At 40.4% G+C, this 22,452-nt stretch overlaps 1 protein-coding gene across 2 annotated transcripts in view; it reads right to left on the minus strand.

The window, feature by feature from the left end:
* The window catches only part of FMN1 (formin 1), a 180,254-nt gene that overhangs the window by 66,514 nt on the left and 91,288 nt on the right, over window positions 1–22,452 (minus strand). For both annotated transcript variants that reach the window (XM_053285241.1, XM_053285240.1), the window contains 4 exons: window positions 11,899–11,960; window positions 9,514–9,602; window positions 3,777–3,906; window positions 3,117–3,263 (listed from right to left, as the gene is read on the minus strand). In XM_053285241.1, coding sequence (XP_053141216.1) covers window positions 3,117–3,263; window positions 3,777–3,906; window positions 9,514–9,602; window positions 11,899–11,960 — 428 coding nt within the window. The remainder of the gene's footprint in view (window positions 1–3,116; window positions 3,264–3,776; window positions 3,907–9,513; window positions 9,603–11,898; window positions 11,961–22,452) is intronic.

Consider the following 22,452-nt stretch of genomic DNA (forward strand, 5'->3'; position numbering starts at 1 on the left):
TGGCGCAGTGGGGAAATGCTTGACTAACAAGCAGAAGGCTGCCAGTTCAAATCACCGTGTGTACTATATTGGGCAGCAGTGATATAGGAAGATGCTAAAAGGCATCATCTCATACTGCATGGGAGGAGGCAATGGTAAACCCCTACCAAAGACAACTACAGGGCTCTGTGGTTGCCAGGAGTTGACGACACACTTTACCTTAACACAAGCTTATAACCTGTGTCTGGATGTCAACCATCTTTCTCTGGCCTGTTTAGCTTTCTGCAGCAGCCATGTACAATTTGGTCTTTTTAAAAGAAAGGGATAAACATATTTCTAGAGGAAAAGCCCTTTATGGCCTGCAGGCCCTCATTGCCTACCAATGACACAGACAGCTGAAATGCAGAGCTGAGTAACATTATGCAGGATGTACCCTTTGTTGGACACGCAACTGACAATTGTTGTGTGACATGTGTTGTGTTCTATGCATTTTTCACAGAGTCATTTAAGTGATTTCACAAATGCACATTTCAGAAAAAGCATGCATATTACTGTATATCCAATGAAATAATATTTCCACAATCATTGTGTGACCATGTCCCATTATATCTGGAGTAATGAATCAATACAGTCAAGCTGAACTAGGAAGATGCATAAATGGTGTTTCAGATATGGAATCACTAGTTACAGAAAATTATTAAATAGCACAAAGAGAAAGACATTGAAATGCATTATACATGGAATGCCTTTGAAGTGTACATTTCTTTCTGTATAGATACCAAAAGCTACCAGAGTAGGACTGAACTGTGCAAAATACAACAATAAATCCAGGGTTCAAGTACATATTTCAATATTAATGGTATTACCATTGTATACCACTGTATAGAAACAAACCTGTTAACTATATGCCTTGCTGTTGTTTATAATGCAAAATGGTACAACACAATCTGATGGACAATGGGGCTGGCTACTTAGATTATACGTAAGAAATCAGACTAATTCCATGCAATCCTATGTATATGTACCTAGAAGTAAGGCCTTATGAATTCAAAGGAAATTCCCCAGCAAGCCTCCCCAGCCTACTTATAAGGCAAGGCTACAGCATCTGGCTACAGCATCTTTAGTTTGGAAAAGAGGCAACAATGGGGAGACATGATAAAGGTGTATAACATTATACAGGGAGTAAAGAGATTGGATGGAGAGAAAATTTCCTCCCTCTCACAACCCTAGAACCTTGGGAGATCCCATGAAACTGAATGCTGGGAAATTTAGGACCAACAAAATGAAGTACTTTTTCACAGAGTGCATAATTAATCTATGGAATTCTCTGCCATGGGATGTGGTGATGCCCTCTAACTTGGATGGCTTTAAAAGGTGCTTAGACAAATTCATGGAGGACAGGTCTATTAATGGCTACTAGTCTGGTGGCTATGGGCCACCTCAACCTCAGAGGCAAGATGCATCTAAATAGCAGTTGCAGGGGAGCAGCAGCAGGAGAGAGGGCACACTCTCACCTCTTGCTTGTGGGCTTCCCAGAGGCATCTGGTGGGCCTCTGAATGAAACAGGATGCTGGGCCAGATCTAGCAAGGTTGTTCTTATGTGCTTTTGACTACAGACTTCATATTTTGTATTTATGCTATAAAACTAAGCTAATTTATGTTGGCTGATATTTGGTACTGACATGATAATGATGTCATTATCCCCCAAATTTGATAGGACAGTATTTTTTTTTTAATAGCAGTATGTCATGAACTTTTATTTCCTCTATATTTGCTACTACAATTACTTATAGTACCAATGTTGACTGCCATTTATTTGTTATGGCTGGATCCAGAGAACTGTGAGTGGAAGGAAAATAGCTGCTAATGCTGTTCTGTAAATGCTTGTGAAAGATGCTGCATAATAGTTACCATAGTAATGTAATGTAATGTAATGTAGGTTCCCTAGCACTTCTGCTTGTGCAAAAGGTACAGAATCTCTTGTGCAAGTAGAACTTTGCACAATGCTCTAACTTGAGTTGTAGAGCAACTCTTTCATAAGCAGAAGACTCTGCATGTTGGCACCTTTAGGTGTAACTCAAAGCTTAGAAGATAACCTTTTGTGTATGAAATCCAATGGCCACATTGTACATTGCAGAGAAGAGAGAATCTCAGAAAGACAAATTAGTCATGCTTCAAAATCCTCAGTTCTAATGTAAGATGTGAAATAAGGACCCATGGATCTCACCCATAATCTGTATATGTATGAATCTTTGTAGTACAACTCCCATATCAGAGATCAGCTGAGCTGAGCTGAGCTGATGAGAGGAGAGCTGGTCTATGAGAGGAGAGCTGGTCTTGTGGTAGCAAGCATGGTTTGTCCCCTTGCATACGAATGGGAGACTAGAAGTGTGAGCACTGGAAGACTAGAAGAGACTAGAAGTGTGAGCACTCTATCCTCAGGGGATGGAGCAGAAGGAAAAGCAGAAGGTTTCGTTCCCTCCCTGGCTTCTCCAAGATAGGGCTGAGATAGATTCCTGCGTGCAACCTTGGAGAAGCTGCTGCCAGTCTGCGAAGACAATACTGAACCAGACAGGCCAATGATCTGACTCCGTATATGGCAGCTTCCTATGTTCCTATCTATTTTTTCTTGGAAGTTACTGATTGCAAGGGTATGTGAGCATAAGCTATTACACAGCTGCACATTTCTGTCAAAGCCCCAGATGTGCTCAAGGTACTGATTTCTTAGATTGTGACCATTAACTATGTGAGGTATTTTTCCTAACATAGTAGTAGCCAAAAGAGACAAATATCTCAGGAGTGTTCATGGACCAGTTCAACCCTGAACTGGTCCCACCATGAACCAGTCTGGTTTGAGCGGCTCGATCGTGAACTGCTGTGAACAGGTTTGGCAACCCAACTGGCCCAGCTGGTGGGTTCAACCAAACCAGTTCAGGGATCTGTGGTTCAGTCCAAATTCAGTTCAGATTTGGACTGGACCATGGCAACTGGTCTGCGCAGACCTCTAATCTCATTATCTATGGAGAAGGTCTATATCCCTGTGCTATAAACCTCATGCATAAAGTAAAGAAGTAAGAAGCAAGAAAAGATTTGTTAAATAACCATTTTAATAATGTCTAATTAAATTAAGTACTTACTCTACTTTTAACATCCTTTAGTTTGGGAAGTATTTCCAAACCAAACCCATCTGCTTGACCACGTGTTCTGTTCCCTCCATTCATGTAATTTCCAAATGCCAGAATCAAGCCTAAAACTTCTTTTACACTTGTCATATCCAGCAACCCCTGTAAGACAAATGTTAATTTGTAACACTAGAGAGGAGAGAAAGACACACACACATTTGAAAATTATCTTCTTTTTGCACATATCACTATTTCAGTGTTGAATGAATATAGGTAAACTGAATTCTTTTAAAAGCAATTTTCTATTATTCATGATTCTAGTCTAGATTTGGAAAGTGGTTTGTGAACAGTATTTAAGGGTGTTTGTAGTGCTAAATCTGTTAAACAGATAAAGTATAGCACTACACAATATTTGTAATAGATTTGCTGTGCAGTTCTCCATTTTTACTTGGAAGCAAGTCAGCTTGGTTCAATGAGACTCAGTTGACTTGCTTAGTCACAAGTAAGTGTGGTTTGACTTACTCCAAAGTAAGCATGCATAAGTCTAAAGCCTTACAGCACAATCCTATGCATATTTAATTGGAAGTAAATCCCACTGTTTCCAATGGGGTTTACTCTCAGGTAAGGGTTCCTAGGATTATACTCTTCATTTATCATCTGTTTTGCTTAATTTACCTTAGATACATTATTAATAATATCCACTTTACGGTGCACTGAAGTTATCCCCTCACTGAAAACAGACTGAAAGATGATACATCGGGCACGTTCAGCAAAATTGGGGATCTGGGATAATTCAAATAAGAATCTGTGAAAATAGGACAAAAGAGAGTAACATTAAAACTTTATTTTACATGAATTTACTGCAATATCTGAGGCACATGTTGTCAAACCTCTCCCTCATAAAATGATATTTTTGTAGGATTAATATCAGATAAATACATCTTGCTGTCATCAAGCCTCCATGGAAGGAGATAACCAAGATTATAAGCACCCAAACGCATGTATTGAGGTTCATGTAAATGAAAGGGGAGGGGGAAGAGAGAGAGAGAGAGAGAGAGAGAGGAGACTGCCCTCTGCTGGATGAAAACAAACTATTAAATATTTTAAAATAATAACTATTAGTAGTAGCATCAGTATTATACTGGTTATATGATGCAGACAGCTAAACTGTTACCTGTCCAGGCTTGAACATGGACCCAAGAGTGGCTATCTATGAAAAATTCTCATTTTTCAACCATAAATACGTTAAATAGGAAGCAAGTCCCACTGAACCCAGGGGGAATTATTTTGTGCAGTTATTCTCAATTCCTAATTGGTAAAGCATGTTAAATTAATTTTAAAATGTTTTTTAAAATGCATTTTTAAAATGCATGTTAAAAGACAGGGATCTTGAAATTGGGACTTCAGTGCATTTTGCACTCTTAACCCTTCTAAGAAACAAAGCATTTGGATCCTCTAAACTAATTTTCATACTCCCTTTGCTCAACTTGGTCTTAAGGGCTGGCTGGTGCCCCAGTTGCTAGCTGCTTACTGCAGGGCTGAGACGATCTTACTTTATTCCTGTCTGATCTCTAGTGTTGCCAGATTTAACATTATAAATCTTTTGAGACCAAGGATATGAACTTTTTATCAGTGTGCATAAATGTATCTGACTGGAATGCTAGCTTCTCACCCTCTGTTGCTGTCCTGTCTCCTTTCCCTTGTGAAATCTTTATCTCTGTGTCTATCTGAAAACTAATCCTACACTATAGGCTTCTTTTTATGAGCCCCGCCTTATACCGTTTAGACTATTTGTTTCAAATCTACTTGAAAACTAAGTGATGAATTCAGTACTATAGGCAGAATAAAGCTCTCTCTCCATGCTAAGTTGCTCATCACAGAGTTAATTTGATTTAGCATTAACAAAGGGCCAGATACAGATATTCTTCCTTTTTAGAGACTTTTTTCCTCCCTCCCCCCCCCCCATTTACTAAAAGGAGCCTTCAGAGACTTCTATACTGTACAAAGTGGAGGAACAGCAGCTGGGGAATGGGTGCTTAACCCTTTCCCTACTGACCATTTTCTCACTCATAATGCCCAGAGGGGGAAATGATTCACATACCTCAGCTCTCCATGGCAGGCCCCCCCCCCCATGGCTGTGTTTTATTTAAATAATCTGGATTCATGGTAGATTACATAGAAGCAGATAAGAATGTTCTGTTCACAACCATCACCATAGCATAATTGGTAAGAAAAAGGTGTTTGGTTTTGCCACATATGACTGGCATAAGGAGTAGCTCTGCATATGAAGAAGTTCACCACATTTACACCTCAACCCCATTAATACCTCAGCCATATTACATGCTGAGCCAGCAGACAGATGGGATTGTGCCAGTATAACCTTATTGAGTACTATGTCACTATACTATCACTGCAAGGCAATTACAGATACAGCAGCACAGATACTTCACATGTGGGTGTCAGAGCGTCAGAATGTACAATATTAATATGTGATCCTTTATCAAATACAGAAATGGGTCATATAGAGAAAACTGTGGTCCTGAGTTTCATTGAGATGAACAGGATATGAGTGTACATTCAAGAATATAAGTTCAATTCATTTCAAAGGAAGTTAATTATGCTAAACTTTCTCTGAACTGTATCCACTAAACTCTGTTATAAGAATTGCCTATGAAAATACAATCAGGTTATGTCCTGCAGTAACTAATTATTATCTCTGAATTCAAACCTAAAACTATTCAATTTTTCTTAATCCTAATAAACATAAATGTTTTAATGCTGTGCCTACAATACATTCAACATTTGTCCTTAAAACTCTGAGTAGATAAAACATAGCAGCTGAATTATTAAAGTTTCAGAAACTGCTAGTTTGAAGCAGATGTTGAACTGATGTAAATGCACAAGAGTTGCACATTTTCCCCACATTTCTGTAATCTTTCTTTTCTAGTAATATAGAAAAATGAAATACTGTAGTTTGTATTAAGAAAATTAATACTATCAATCAGTTAAAGATTTTTAATTGATTAATCATCTGTCTTTTAAATGATTATTCAATTAAATATAACTAAATCAACATATCATAAAATCCTCAATACAGGTGCCTTGAGATGTTGAAGGCAATCCATGATAACTTAAAATTTATTTTTAAATTGTAAAATAAATTGCTCATCATTATAAGGAAAACACATATTTTAATATCTATATATATATTTCTCCTGGGTGTGCCCAGGAGAAATGCGTCCCGGCAGCCCAGCTGATTGGCTGGGCTGCTGGGGCGCCTGATTGGTCCTGGCGCACCCAGGAGAACGGCGGCGGCCATGGCCGGGGAGCCAGGCGGGCCCGGCCGCGGAGCCGAGGCGGCGGGCCTGGCTGGGCCCGGCGGCGGCACTCCTGGGCCCGGCCACGGCGATGGGCCCGGCGGCGGCAGCAGCACCCTTGGGCCCGGCGGCCGCGGCACCCTTGGGCCCGGCGGCCGTGGCGGCGGCAAGGCAGCGGGCCCGGCGGCCGTGGAGGTAAGGCGGCGGGCCCGGCCGAAGTGCAGGCGGCGGTGGGCCCGGCCGCACTAGAGGCACAGATGCTCTGTGCCCGGGCCCACTAGTTTACTTTTTAATTCCCTATTATAGGAAGACACCTTAACCAAATAACCTTCAAAACCTGAGTATGTTGCCCTAACTCACAACCTCACCAGTTAAAATTATCCACCATCCATTAATCAACTACAGTTTTTGTTGATTAATCTATTGATCAAAAGTTGCAGCTCTTCCTTAAGCCTCAGAAGTTGAGGAATGGAAAACCAAATTAAGAAATTGAGAATTTAGCACAAAATTGACAGTGCTATTAATTACAATCAAAATATGATTTGAAAAACAGAGAACTTTTGAAAATGATTAAGAAAGTAACAGAAACAATTGGAAGCATCCTGAGAGCTGTATATAGCATAAATATACTTAAGGCAAATTTTTAAAAAGAAGGAATAATACACTCGTAATGTAAAGGTTGTCTTTAGCATTTGGTCCACTAGAGTGCTATGATCAGGGCACAGTAGTTTATATGACAAATACTTTATAAGAAAATTATGAGTGCAACATTATATGGCATTTTGATTTAATCACTCCAATGGATCTGGTCTACATCTATAGCTGGATGGACAAAATAAAAGCCATACAGACATTCAGCCCAATAAAGCTGCATTTTGTAGTTATTTACATGTTAAAACCCAACGACCAGTAGGATTACATTAGTCCAACAGAACACAGATTACAGTTTTTGTGTTTAGATTTATACTTAACTATATTCAAAGAATAATGATGGGAGACTCAGAATATGTGTTCATGGTATTGTTACTAAGATAGCCTGTTTGGGGGTTCCCGGAAGTACCCCTACACCTGATTTGGAGCTACAGGCTTGTAGTTTCCATTTTTTCTCTCTGAACTCATGAGATTGTGGACTCACCATTTGGTGAGTCCACCATGAGCTAACTCATGAGCTAACTCATGAGGGTTAACTCTTGGCAAGTAGCACGGGAATGATGGCTCTATGTCCAATTTAACTCGCAACTGTAGGAGGACTATCTTTCTTCTTGCCTCTCTGATTTCAGTACAGGTGAAGTGCTGAAGTAGACACTAGTTAATTAAGCACTATTTTTCTAACTAGAATGGCCAAAAATTCCCCTCTATGTTGGCACATCAGATCAACCTTCACAGGAAGGAATCAAAGAAGAGGTAATAGGCTCATCTCTCTCTAACAAAAAGTGTAAATGGCTGGCTCAAGGACCTGGAAGCACACTTGTTAAAACATTCCAAGGCACTCCCAAGGTTCTTCTTGACCATGAGATAAGCTTTAATGAATCCATTTCACCCCATCCTGAACAGTTTTCTCAACCTATTCACTGTGCTGGTAGAGCACCCCAGCAAAGTTTGAAATTGACACAATGTATTCTTTTGTCTGTCACAGATATCCTTCTTTTCAGCAGAAATGTGTGGTCAGCATTCTGCCTCTGGGCAAGATGCTGCTTATTTTAGCCCTTGAGATCACCAAACTGTGTGTGTCTTCCTTGGATTCACCCATTGCGTGTTTGTGCATTTGGGCATTAGCTACACCATCTTGCTGTGCCTGGACTCTCGTTCCTGTCCTGCTTGCCAACTCCAGATTGGCCCTGCATCCAAGCCCAATCTGTGTAGCACACTTGGCTACATCCAGACATTGGTGTCCCGAGGTCAGGACCCCTTTGGATTTTTCCTGACTCTTTAACCCTTGTGTGGCACTTGGGTCCCCACTCATGCCTTTTGTCTTTCCACCTGTCCCGGAAGAAAGACGTCCCTCGACATCGGTTGCACTACAAGGGTCCTCACACCCCTCCAGCCGAACTTAGGTATATGTAATCTCTGCTCTAAAGCCTCTGGCCCCCTCTCTTCTTCTGCTGTCTTTAAATCCAAAGCTATTCTCTCATACCATTTCTCTGGTCAGCCGTGAGTGGATTTAATTTGAATCTCAAGCCAAAACTCTTTGTGAGCTTCAGTTTAGTACTATTAATATTATCAGCCTGGTTCATTTTGTTAGTTAATATTTTGTTGCTTGCTAATCAAGGTTTCTCTTCTGTACCCTTAAACTCTAAAATAAACCTGATTCTATTTTGTACTTCAACTCTCTGTCAGTCATTTTCCAAGACTGAAGCTTTGCACAATTTTTGTCTGAAAATGAGCTTCTCCATTTAAACGTGTTAGTTCCCCACACAAGCCCAAAGTAATCAGGGGTGTTTACCATTTCCCCAAGAGCAGTGTCATTAACAGTATCCAAGGTTAGCAAAAGAAGAAATGCCAGACATCCTGATTAACAAAGCGTGAAGGCTTTGAGGGCCTGTTGTGGTGTGACAGGAGCCCTTATGCAACTCACTCTTTCCCCCTGTATGCACACTGTTGCGCCAGAACCCTAAGAGTCCAGAAGGGCTCCTCAAGGTCAGAAATATGTTGCTTACCCTCTTACCTTGCAGAGTCCTGAAGCATGGAGAACGCTCCAGATTCTAAGGGCTCTAGTGCAACAGAATGAACATCACAAGGGGGAGTTGTGCAAGGACTTCAGTATTCATTCACTGTGTGTGCACACTTCATTAGTAGGGATGTCAGCCAGTGAGGATAACTTGAGGAAAGTAGATTTAGATTAATTAAGAAAATTCTTTCATGAGCAAAGTTCAACATGGGAAGAAGCTGCCTAATTGTATGGATTCCTTTGAGATTTTCAAGGGAAAGCTAGGTAGACATCCATCAGGGATAGCTGAGGTATAGGTTGTCCATCACGCATTTCACAAGATGATACAAGAACCCCTTTGTGGTATTTTATTATAGTTGCATTGCTGTGCCAATCATTCTGGTCCTCAGAGTAGGGTTCCTTTGAATGATAGGAATCGCCAACTTACTGTTCTGGTTTGTCCAGAAGTTTTACTTCTTCTTCTTTTGATGTCTCATAATGCTGCTTGATTTTCTCCACTTCATCCTTTTGTGCTCTCTGCAATTTCAGTTAAAAATCAGCAATACGCTTGTACTGAAACTCATGAAAAAACCACCTTAAGCACTGAAAGCACTCATCACCTGCATCATTTCAGGATTCAATTCCACCAAGCCAGGGACTGGTGCTCTAAGAGTATCAATCATAAGAACATAAGAACAGCCCTGCTGGATCAGGCCCAAGGCCCATCTAGTCCAGCATCCTGTTTCACACAGTGGCCCACCAGATGCCACTGGAAGCCCACAGGCAGGAGTTGATGGCATGACCTCCATCCTGCTGTTACTCCCCTGCAACTGGTACTCAGAAGCATCCTGCCTTTGAGGCTGGAGGTGGCCTATAGCCCTCCGACTAGTAGCCATTGATAGACCTCTCCTCCATGAAGTTATCAACACCCATCTTAAAGCCATCCAGGTTGTTGGCTGTCACCACATCAGGTGGCAAAGAATTCCACAAGTCATTTGTTTGGTGCTGCACATCTGGTCTCCACTCAGAAACAGAAACCAAAGGAATCTTATAAGCAATATCCATTAATATGTGCAGCTCTCATTGGCAAGGAAAAACATGTTTCTTGGCATAGCTTTCTTCTTCCTATGTTCCTAATTTCAGGGTGTATTAATGAGCTTGCTACACAACAATACGAAGACAATACTGTACTTGCACAACTGCAGTAACATTCAAAGAAATTAAAATTCTTGCACTTGTTTGAAAAAATATAATTCTAAAATATCTGCTTTTCTAAGAACTGACTGGGATAATGTTCTTATTAAATATTTCAAGACATAAATCATTTTTGTTTCAGCTGAGACAAAACCTGATCTACCAATATGAACAACACCTAATATTTAGATTTGGATTCCTAATATTATAATATATTCACGTAGCTCTTGTTTTAAAATTAATGTGTTAGCTAACTATGTATCTACTGTTGCAAAGCATTCAGATACACAAATTTATGACACAGTTCTGTGAAAATCACAACTGGGTCCAATCTATGTAATGCAAGCCTATAGCAGCATTTGTACATGTGTTTGATTGAATTACACTGTGTTGTGAAAACTATGGATTGTATCCTAAGTAGTGCAAATGTAATGGCACCCATGCAAGCAATCTTTCCTGCACCTTTTCCTTAGGGCAGCTCTTCCCTGAGCTGCCCCTCCCCGGACAAGCCATTCCTGAGAGATACGGAATTCTTTGGAATGTCCTGATTTGTGACTTGGGAGTGGGGGCTGCAGCAGAAGCAGATAATTCCTGGAAACAGGGTGCAAACAGCTTTCATGAGCAGGAAGCAGCTCCATGCAGTTTCCTGCGATTTCCCTCTTTCCACTGTAGTCCCCACTTGGGCTTTACAAACCATGTTGTTCTTGAGGGACACTGGCCCCCAGGAGTGGCTTTTCGAGGGGGGATAGTGAGGAGGGATGGAAAAGATTGCTTGCACAAGTGCTGTTACATTTGTGCTACTTAGGTTATATCCTAACAATCTAATGATGCAGTGCAACTATCAGACCAAGTGCAGGAGCTCTTGCAGGACTTGGCCTGAGCTGCAGGAAGCTGGCCTTCCCGTTACCACTGCTGTTGCAGGGGATTTATCCAGCACTTGCAGCAATGACAGAAATACCCCCAAAGTACACCTTGCTGGCTGCAGATGAAAAACAAATATTACATTGGTGTGGGCTGCTAACATTATGTAACAAAGCATGTGCCAAAAGAAGTTATCTCCTTGCTTTTAGTTAGGGATGTGCAAACCAGTTTGAATTCGAACTGGTTAGGTTCGATGGTTTGAATTCGAACTGAACCAGCTATCAGGTTTGAGCTGCAGGTTCGAATTTGAACCGAACCCCGGGTGTGTGTGTGTTTCGATTTAAACCGGTTCGAACTGAACGGGGGATGGGGTTCGAGCAAAACCAAAACTGAACTTCCCCCTCCCGGTTCGAGCCCAGTTCAAATTCAAACAGAAACGGGCAAACCGGTTTTGTGCACATCCCTACTTTTAGTTTTAAAACCTGAGTAAGCAAATAACTCAAACCACTTTCCTTTATTTTTATAGTGGTGTAATTTCCTTTGAATAGACTTGGATATTTTTACATGATTGTACTTCTCAAGCAGAAATGCCTTGGTCTCTCAGCACTTGTTAAATAGATGGGAATTTCATTATCTTAGCAATGAAAACAGAGAGGAAGTAGAAGACTACAGAGTATGGAAAAGATATGTCTGAAATGTTTGGAAAGACTATATATAAGGAGAATGCAGGGCATGTGTGTGTATATATGTGAACAAAGAGTAAGCCTGTTATACTTACATTCTCATACAATGCTTCCAATGTTTCTAGGTCTACTATTGAATCATCCACATTGAGTATAGCTGTAGAAAAAACAAAGCAACAAAGCAGATAATTAGCACAGTATGTTAACTGGCCTTCTCAGTACTGGTGCCCAGATTGTAGAACTTCCTCCCCAAAGAGGACCAATTGACTCCCATGTCTGCCTTTTAGGTAGATAGTTGAGATCCATCTTTTTTGTCTCGAGTCATACAGTGGCACACCCAGAGGTCCATGGACAAAAAGGCACCTTTTTATTTAGCAGGGGGAGAGTAACTGGCCCTATCCACCCCCAGCACAGTACCTCCTGCAACTGTTGCTGGTGTCTATCTTATATTTCTTTTTAGATTGTGAGCCCTTTGGTGACAGAGCTCCATCTTAATTATTAATTATTTTTCTATGTAAACCACTTTGGATAATTTTTTTTGTTGAAAAGCGGTATATAAATATTTGTTGTTATTGTTTGGTCTTCAACTGATTAATTGGGGTTTTTTTCTTCCAGTTTTCTTATATTTTTATTGTTTTTGCACTAGCTGGGATTCCCCCTACCCTATGGTTTTATAGTATTATTTTAAGCTTGTTGTTAATCACCTTGAGGATTCTTAAGTAGGACTAAATATATTTCACAATGAATAGAGTTACAATGAATGGAAGAAACTGAGGATCTATTTCACTTGAATGCAGCCGCGGAGCAGGACCGCTGGTGGCCTATGTGCGGCTGCCACCACGGCCCCGCTGACCCCGCCCCCGCGTCTGACATCAGACACTGGGATAGCCACGCCCCCCGCATCTGACATAGACGTGCGGCCCCTTCGGCAGTTAAACTAAGGCTGGTGCCAGCCTTTTAACTTCTGAAGGGGCCATGCGGCCCCTTCAGGAGCTAGTTAGGCTGGCACTGCGTTCGCAGCGCGCATCCAGGAGCGGCTCTTCCTTGCCTTTACAGGGAAGAGCTGCTCCTGGCTGGCACTGCAAACGCAGCACCAGCCTTAGTTTAGCTCCCGAAGGGGCCACACGGCCTCAGCTCAAGAGCTAAACTAGCGCCCCCGCATCTGACATCAGATGTGGAGGGCGTGTCGGGGCTGTGAGACACGGCCCCTGATTGGCCGGCGGCCCGGGTTCTTTGAACCCGTTGGCCCAATGGTGGCTGTGCCCCTGCTTGAATGCTTCTCTTACATAATGTCATGGCTGTGAGATAATTTGGACATTTGGCTACTGTTCTCTATAGGATGGATCAGTGGAAGCCCATTCTGGGTGGGGGGAGCAGAAAATGAGCCAATCTTCTTGCCCTACCCCAGCTGCCTTGCTTTCTCTCACCTTGGTCCACCATCATGCTAACCCCAGGTACATGGGCTGGTCATTTGCCTGGTTCCCCAACCCGCGTGCCTGATTTTAATGCGGCAACAGCCTGAGGCAAGGGATAGTGGGTTGAAAGATTGGGAATGAGCCACCACTAGGATGGACCTCTTTTTAAGCTCATGGCTATGGAATCTGTATTAGGAGGTTGCATACTGGGGCAAGTGCATACTGGGGCAAGATAACACAAGGAGTAACACCTTGTGTGCATACTGGGGCAAGGTTGCATACTGGGGCAAGATAACACAAGGAGTAACACCTTGAGTGCAAAAGTGCAATGGCAGCTTTGCTCATTTGTGTTACAAGCTTATATACAATATATAATATATAAATATATATCATTTAAATCTATATTTCCTGGAACATATAAGCATGGATTCTAAAAATTGCTGTAACACTGAACGATACTAGCTCAAACCAATATTTGGACCATGTGTAGAGTGGCAGTTTGGACAAACTGCGCCCGCCCCCATACGATAAAGGAACACACCTGGGATATATCTAGGAAAGACATATGGAGAGGCATGCTCTTGATGCATTCCTCTTCTTAATCATGTTGTCTAGTGATAGTGGTAGGAAATACAGTCTGAACCAACCCTGTGGGGGAACCCAATGCAGGGACTCTAAAGAAGAGCTCAGATCACAAGTAGATTCATATGAGAATAGGTGGCTACTTTCCATACAACTCTAAGTTAAGTGGATCATTCCTGCAAATCATTCCTGTTTCTTTAGCTGGAATATTTTGGTTTATTACCTTGCTTATTTGTGAGAAATATATGGCTATACTAAATCTTATATGTGGATGTGTAGCTATAGACTGATAAGAAACAACTTCTCTTCATACAATCATCCATGCATAACTGCTCTCCCCTAATAAGAAACTCAGAAGTATATACGAAAAAACCAAGAATTATGGGAACATAGCCCATAGACATATGACTGTATTCCATACATCAGAGTAGTTTGCTCCTTTACTAATCACTGGCTTATTGGTTTTCTTCCAAAATTGCCAGAAGACTAATTAGTTTCCACTACCTGACTAAACTGACAACTAAAACCAATTAGCTGTACTATACACAATTGAAGTTAGATAATGTATTTGCATTTTTTGAGGAGGAAATTTATATAGACTGAAGGTCTTTGGAGAACTCTGAGATGGATTATTATTACCAATAAATAATGAAATTTGGTATGTAATTCCATAAAAATTCCTGAAGGGCATTCATTTCTTCTGAAAACAAAATGTTATTTTATCAAGATCCACAAAGGTAATTTTGCCAGGCATAAAGTTTCAGTTCACCCTTGCATCTTGAATCTAAACTGTTTATTTAAATTAAAATGGTAATGGGAATATTAATAACATCAACTCCAGGTTAGGGCCCACAATTCTTGTGCACCCACCAAATGTTCAAATACCTGTTATATGATATTTTTAATTTCAGCTGTATAGATTTCCTTAACTATAAGAGAAGACATGAGCACTTGCAAATTAAGTTTTAAAAGCTCTTGCGGTGATTTTTATACATGGATGTTTGAAAGAGGCAAGGCACACATCTTTAAATAATTATTTAAAGGGGAGAAACTAATAAGGTTTCTCCCCTTCTACCTCTAATCCCATGATTTTACATTGTGAAATTAACCAGCAGGCTAGTAAATTTTCTCTGTGGCAGGCTAATTAATTTTATTAAAAGGACCACTGACATTTAGAATGCTTTAAAATTGTTCCTGTCAGTTATGATTTTGTCCCAGACTTGGAAGCAAAAGTATTTGTAAAGAAGTAGATTGTACTATGCATGCAAATATAAGATGCTAAGTACGAAAAAAAAATACTTAGTCATGACTGTTACTGAACGGGAAAGAAAAAGCTAACGTGCCTCCAGAAATCTTGAACTCTATTGATGCTTTAAAGTGAACATTGGGCCCATTTAAAGTCTGTATACAGGCACAACCATCATGCAAAAGTAAAGTAGGTTGCTTTGTTGTAAGGTAAGTTATAGATAGATAGATAGATAGATAGATAGATAGATAGATAGATAGATAGATAATCCATCTCTCTGCTATGAAAATTAAACACTGTATAATGATGACAGTCAGGGGTATCTGATGAACAGTGATGCAATATATTCATTTGGTAAAAAATAATTATGTATCTTAGACAATTTCTTTTGAGCAATAAGAACATAAGAACAGCCCTGCTGGATCAGGCCCAAGGCCCATCTAGTCCAGCATCCTGTTTCACACAGTGGCCCACCAGATGCAGCTGGAAGCCTACACACAGGAGTTGAGGGCATGCCATAGCAAAAACAACAGCCAGGAGCTCCTTTTCAATTTGTGCATAATTCTTTTCAGCCATGGTCAGGGCCCTAGAGATATTTGCTAAACCCATTGGACAAGCTCCAACTAGACTACAACAGATGCTGTTGCAGCTTCAAAAATATGACGACAAAGAACTAAATGAGGAGGTTGGACCATTAGACAACAAGGGAGTGAAAGGGATTATTAAGGAGGATATGGAGGTTGCAGAGAAGCTACATGAGTTCTTTGTGTCCGTCTTCACAGCAGAGGATACTGAGCTTATACCTGTTCCTGAACCAGGCTTTTCGGGGATAGAGGCTAAAGAACTAAGTCAGATAGAAGTGACAAGAGATGATGTTCTAAACTGTCTGGAAAAAATAAAAACTAGCAAATCGCCAGGGCTGGATGGCATCCATTCAAGAGTCCTCAAAGAACTCAAATGTAAAATTGCCGGCCTCCTTGCTAAAATATACCTTATCCCTGCAATCAGGCTCTGTATCATAGGACTGGAAAATAGCAAATGTAACACCGATTTTTAAAAAGGGATCCAGGGGCGATCTGGGAAATTACGGGCTGGTTAGTCTAATGCCCATTCCAGGCAAATTGATGGAAAGGATCCTCAAGGATAAAATTGTAAAGCACATACAACAACAGGTCCTGCTGGGAGAGAACAAGCATGGCTTCTGCAAAGATAAATCTTGCCTCACAAACCTTTTGCAGTTCTTTCAGAGTGGCAATGAGAGTGTGGATCAAGGTGATCCAGTTGACGTAGTATACCTGGACTTCCAAAAAGCTTTCGACAAAGTTCTCATCAAAGACTCCTGAGGAAGCTTAGCAGTCATGGGATAAGGGGACAAGTACATATGAGGATTGCTAAGTGGTTGAAGGACAGAGGGTGGGTATAAATGGAGACTTTTCACAATGGAGGGAAGTAAGAAGTGGGTTCCCCAGAGATCTGTCCTGGGACCGGTGCTTTTTAATTAATTCATAAATGATCTAGAAGTAGGGGTAAGCAGCGAGGTGGCCAAATTTGTAGATGATACCAAACACTTTCGGGTAGTGAAATCCAAAATGGATTGTGAGGAGCTCCAAAAAGATCTCTCCAAACTGGGTGAGTGGGCGACAAAATGGCAAATGCAGTTCAATGTTGGCAAGTGTAAAGTGATGCACTTTGGGACGAAAAACCCCAGTTTCAAGTATACAGTGATAGGATCTGAGCTGTCGGTGACTGACCAGGAGAGGGATCTTGGGGTCGTGGTGGACAGCTCGTTGAAAGTGTTTACTCAATGTGCGGCAGCTGTGAAAAAGGCCACTTCCATGCTAGGGATCATTAGGATGGGGATTGAAAATAAAATGGCCAATATGATAATGCCCTTATACAAAACTATGGTGCGATCACACAGGGAGTGCTGCGTACAATTTAGGACCAGCAAACAGAGGTAACCCTTTCACACAACACATAATCAACTTGTGGAATTCTCTGCCACAAGATGTGGTGACAGCCAACAACCTAGATGGCTTTAAGAGGGGTTTAGATAATTTCATGAAGGAGAGGTCTATCAGCGGCTACTAGTCGGAGGGCTATAGGTCACCTCCAGCCTCAAAGGGAGAATGCCTCTGAGTACCAGTTGAGGGGAGTAACAGCAGAAAAGAGAGCATGCCCTCACTCCCTGTCTCTAGGCTTCCAGTGGCATCTGGTGGGCCACTGTGTGAAGCAGGATGCTGGACTAGATGGGCCTTGGGCCTGATCCAGCATGTCTGTTCTTATATTCTTATGACATACGTATTGTTTATACTAAGGGCAAGGATATGTTTATAGCAGACACACTGTTGAGAGCCTCCCCATCCGCATTGATCAGATGATGGTGATGATGTAGATTGAGATGAGAAGGTTGTTTATGGGCTTAAAGAGACTGATCCTATTGGTGACCAGTTACTCCATCAGCTGCAAGAGTGTGCTAATGTGTACTAATGTTGACCCAATTCTTCAAGGTCTTAAGGTTCAGCACGTCTTAAGTGACTAGCTGTGAGTATGCCTAACAACCTTACCTAGGGGAAGATACTACAATACCTATACTATCAATTTAACTGTTGTTAACATTTACCAGTCAGTCAGGAACTGTGTTGGATATGTTTGAGACCTGAATATACATGCAAACTAGTGATATTAACATAAAGAGAAATAAAATATGTTAAACTGTCAGAACAAGTACTATGATAGAGCACACTAGTACAAGCACCCACATGCATCTGTTGTCTTTGAACGGGGTTAGTTTCAGCTATACTGAGCATTATAATTAAATTACAGAGAAGGCGAGTCTTCTCTATGGTTACACCAGAACTGTGGAATGAACTTCCTACTGAGATTAGAGCTGATCCATCCCTGTTGACTTTAAGGAAACAACTGAAGACACATCTCTTCAGCCAAGCTTTTTAGCTATCTAGTAGTTTTTACGGGCAGCTATTTTAATTTGAACTTTTAATATTGTAAACTGCCCAGAGACTTTGGTAGTGGGAGGTATACAAATATGTTAATCAAACAAACAAATATTTATCATATTTTATACTTTAAGGCAGGTATCAATCATATTATAAGGCAAGTATCAAACATATTAGTACATAGTGGCTTGCATATTACTGCACAGCACCCTGCCAATCCAAAAGCAGAGCATGTGTGCCAATTCCATTCAATTCCAAATGCTAGCAAGCATGGAGGGGCTCTGTTGGCTACTAAGAATCGTATCAGGGCTGCAGCGACACTTCAGCACTGAAACGATGGGGAAATCATAACTGCAGCACTGACACAATTCTTCAGCAATTCTTCAGAAATCATAACTGCAGCACTGACACAATTATAATGCCTCATAGAGTCATAGAGCCTCTCTGCGCTCACTAGCAGCATGGGCAGGGTTTAGAATAGGACAGAACCAGTGCGTGTGCCCCGCTCTTGTATTAACAGGGTAATGCACGGTAATATGTAAGCCACAGTCTACATCAATGGAATTAGCCATATTCAAGACTCATTCAAAATGATTCTATCCATTACTGAATAGCAACTCATAAGATAATCTTGTGGATCCCAGCATCAGCCTGAGAAATCAGCTGCTGCCTTCATATGTCAATGAGACATGACACCAGGTCTATTGCCAGCACAACAAATCCCCTAAGGCAGTTTCCTATGTAGTATGCTAGGGTCTATTTCAACGCTCTTAGCTAAACATTGGTTCAATTGGGTCATTTAAAATGGAAAGTGATGCAAATCTATATGATGTCTCCCAGCTTGCCAAATAAAAATCACCAATTTGATAGGAAGATATTTTATTAGAACTTGAAATAATTTGATATTAGATAAAGAACTTTAAATAATTTAATATTAGAATTCAGTAAGGTAGAATTATAGTAATGAGGCTTCACAATTGGAAGCTGGATTCCAGAACAGCTACTGAAATCTCATTTTTACATTTAATCTTGCTTTCTAGTGAGCCGTCCTCCGTTCATGGTCAGTTCAGTTCAAATATCTCAGCTACACCTCACAATATGTCAAAAGGAAATAGACACATGCTGTGAGAAGCTGGTAATTTTATTGGGTTCCTCTACCTTTAAAAATCTGTTAGTGGGCCAAGTCTGGTTTCTTAGCTCCTTTTTTGTAGGGAAATTGAGGCAAACATTTTTATGTGACCCTATGGTGTCTGCTCACAACAAAAAGAATTTATATACACAAGGATAATTAGCGCAGTGTTGCACCCATTAGGATATAATAACCGTCAGCAAGGACAAAAAACAGATCAGCATCGTGCATTCAGAGTTAGAGACATACATAAAAATACTTGCCAACTACATAACACAAGAAGGCAGCAGTGCATGATATACACTTTTATGCAGTGTTAGTAAAAAAAAAAAAAGGTCTAAATATAAAATAAGAGATTCTTTGCGACTTAACTTTCACTATTTTCCCCACTCAAACAATGTAGACAAAGGAAAGTCTGAACAAGATCAAATGCTAAAATGAGTGAATCTGGAGAAAATAAACTTCAGGTGTTTGTCTTTTTAAAATATTTAACTTTAAAGATACCTCTAAATTAGGCCAGGGCTCAACAAAACCTTTTATATACTATTAAAATGGCCATTATTTTAAAGCTAGGTTTAACCAGTATACATTCTATTCATTTTATAAATGATGTATCACTATAAAAACCATTAACTGTTAGAATGTACATGTATTGGGAGCTTCCAAACAGCTGATATGACAAATAGCATTGTTGGTAATTCCAACAGAATTATGTCATTAATGTTATCTTTTTTATATACTAGGATTTGAGTGCTATTAGATACAGGAGGGAAACGTTGCTACTGATCCAAATCCAATCAGACAAAACTTATGTTAGTTAGGGATACATCCTGTATTGGCAAAACCTGTAGTGCATTCAGCCTGTTTCTTTCAGATTATGTTGAGTCAATATAAAAGTTCATCCAAAGGCTCCTTCTATGATTTGACTGTCATGTAGAAATGTCATAAGATTTATGTGGCAGAAAAGCAGCCTGGATTTAAATGTGCGTTTAGAAGGTTAGGAAAGCTCAACTGCTGCATGAAGTCATGAGCAAAGTCCTGGGCAACTCATGTTAATCTAACCACATCAGGCTTGGTGCCCGCAGGCAGATTCACGAAAAACATATGTTGCAAATTATCCAGAACAAAGGAAATAACTTTTAAAGGAAATTGTTTCCCAACTTCTGAGTTGTATAGCAGAGCTTGCCTTCCACTACCAAAAAGAAATAAGAAATAGTACAGTAAAGTAACATAGTTTGTAACTTGGGTCTACAGCAATCATCAGTAACCAAACTCAGGCATTCCTTTGCTGAAATGTCTTATAAATCATAACCATACATTATAGTTGTTATATGATTTTTCTAGCATCTGTCTTAACCAATAGAATTGCAAAATCCCCCAAGCCCTTTGCCATGCTAATAGAAATATTCTCAGAGAAAAATGCTCCCTGCCTACACAGCATGAATCAGAGAGTCATGCATTCTAGGCTGTCACCTTCTTTGACCCTGCCACTGAATGGATAACTGCCCAGAGGCAGAAGTTTAGGGTAGTGTACAAATATAATAAATAAATAAAATTTATGACACTTAGCAAACAACAAACTCCCCCCACCGCCCCTTAAACCTATTACACTAACATCTGAGTGATCCTTTTTAGTTCTCTTCTGAAAAATTTGAAGGAGTCAATCATTCTAGTATTAGAAAAATAGATACAGTTCAGGTAAAGGTAAGGTGTGCTGTCAAGTCAATTTTGCCTTCTGGTGCCCACAGAGCCCTGTGGTTTTCTTTTGGTAGAATACAGAAGGGGTTACCATTCCCTCCTTCCGCGCAGTATGAGATGAAGCCTTTCAGCATCTTCCTATATCGCTGGTGTCTGATATAGTATCAGTGGGATTCAAACCAGAAATCTTCGGCTTGTTAGTCAAGCATTTCTCCACTGCACCATTAGGTGGCTTCATATAATTCAGACACAGAGTGAATTATTGTTTACTAGTAGACAAGGCCCATCACTGACCAGACAACATCATTTTGTGTAGATTACACTTACAGAGATTACAAAATATGTAATATAAATTTTTAGCCTACTTTCCTTAAGGAAAGTAAGCTTCTGAGATCACCGGGCATTCTCTGTATGTGTCCGTGTTTCCGTGTGTGTGTGTCCTGCTATCAACTTTATTTATTTATTGTTGAATTTCTATACCGCCTTTCATTAAAAACAACCCCAAGGCAGTTTACAAAAGTTAAAAACATACAATAAAAATGACAATTAAAATATTAAGCTAAAAATATAAAACAAATCTAATTTTAAAACTATAAAATACAAGCATAAACACACATAAACACAAGAGTGTTTTTTTGCAAAGGAACTTTGCAATTCCTTGACCAATATGAATCAAATTGGGTACAGTTGTAGGGATACACAGGGACACCTCAACGGTGTAGTTAGCGATGATGCCATCCACCCTGATTCAAGATGGACACAAACATTTGAGGCACAAGTGGGCTAACTTGTGAACCATTTAACCGATTTGAACCAAATTTGCGAAAGCTGTAGGGACACATAGGGATGCCTCAATGGCATAGTTTGTGTTGATGTCATCCACCCCAATTCAAGATGGCAGATGCATAAATGTTTGAAGCACAAGTGGGCTAACTTGTAGACAGTCTAACTGATTTGAACCAAATTTGGAACAACTGTAGGGTCACCTCAATGGAGTAGTTTGTAATGTTATCCATCCCATTCAAGATGGTGTATGAAAGAATAGTTGGGGCCTAACTGGGCTAACTTATGAACCACCTAACTGAGTTGAACCAAATTTGCTATAGCTGTAGGGACACCTCAGTGGCATAGTTTGTGATGTTGTCATCCACCCTGATTCAAGATGTTGGACATGAAAACATTTGAAGCGCGTGGGCTAACCTATGAACCAACTAACTGATTAGAACAAATTTGCTACAGCTGTAGGAACACATAGGGACACATCAATGGCATAGCTTGTAATGATGTCATCTAACCTGATTCAAGATGGCTGAGGCATGAACGTTTGAGGCACAAGTTAGCTAACTTGTGGACTGCCTAGCCAATTTGGACTAAATTTGGAACAGCTGTAGGGGGTGAAACAAAGGGCGTAGTTTGTGATGATGTCATCTAACCCAGTTCAAGATGGCGGACGTATGAAAGTTTAAGGCTGAAATGAGCTAACTTGTGAAGATGGTAATTATCAATTAAGATTATAGTAAAAGGAAAATAAGCAGATTAGTTTTTACCAGAACAACTTGTTTATTAATGTGCTTGCAAAAGGGAAGTACAGTTTGAAATTAGTAGGATTTAAACTTCAAATA

This window comes from Hemicordylus capensis, chromosome 1 (genome assembly GCF_027244095.1).
Source record: "Hemicordylus capensis ecotype Gifberg chromosome 1, rHemCap1.1.pri, whole genome shotgun sequence".
In the NCBI taxonomy this organism is placed as follows: Eukaryota; Metazoa; Chordata; class Lepidosauria; order Squamata; family Cordylidae; genus Hemicordylus; species Hemicordylus capensis.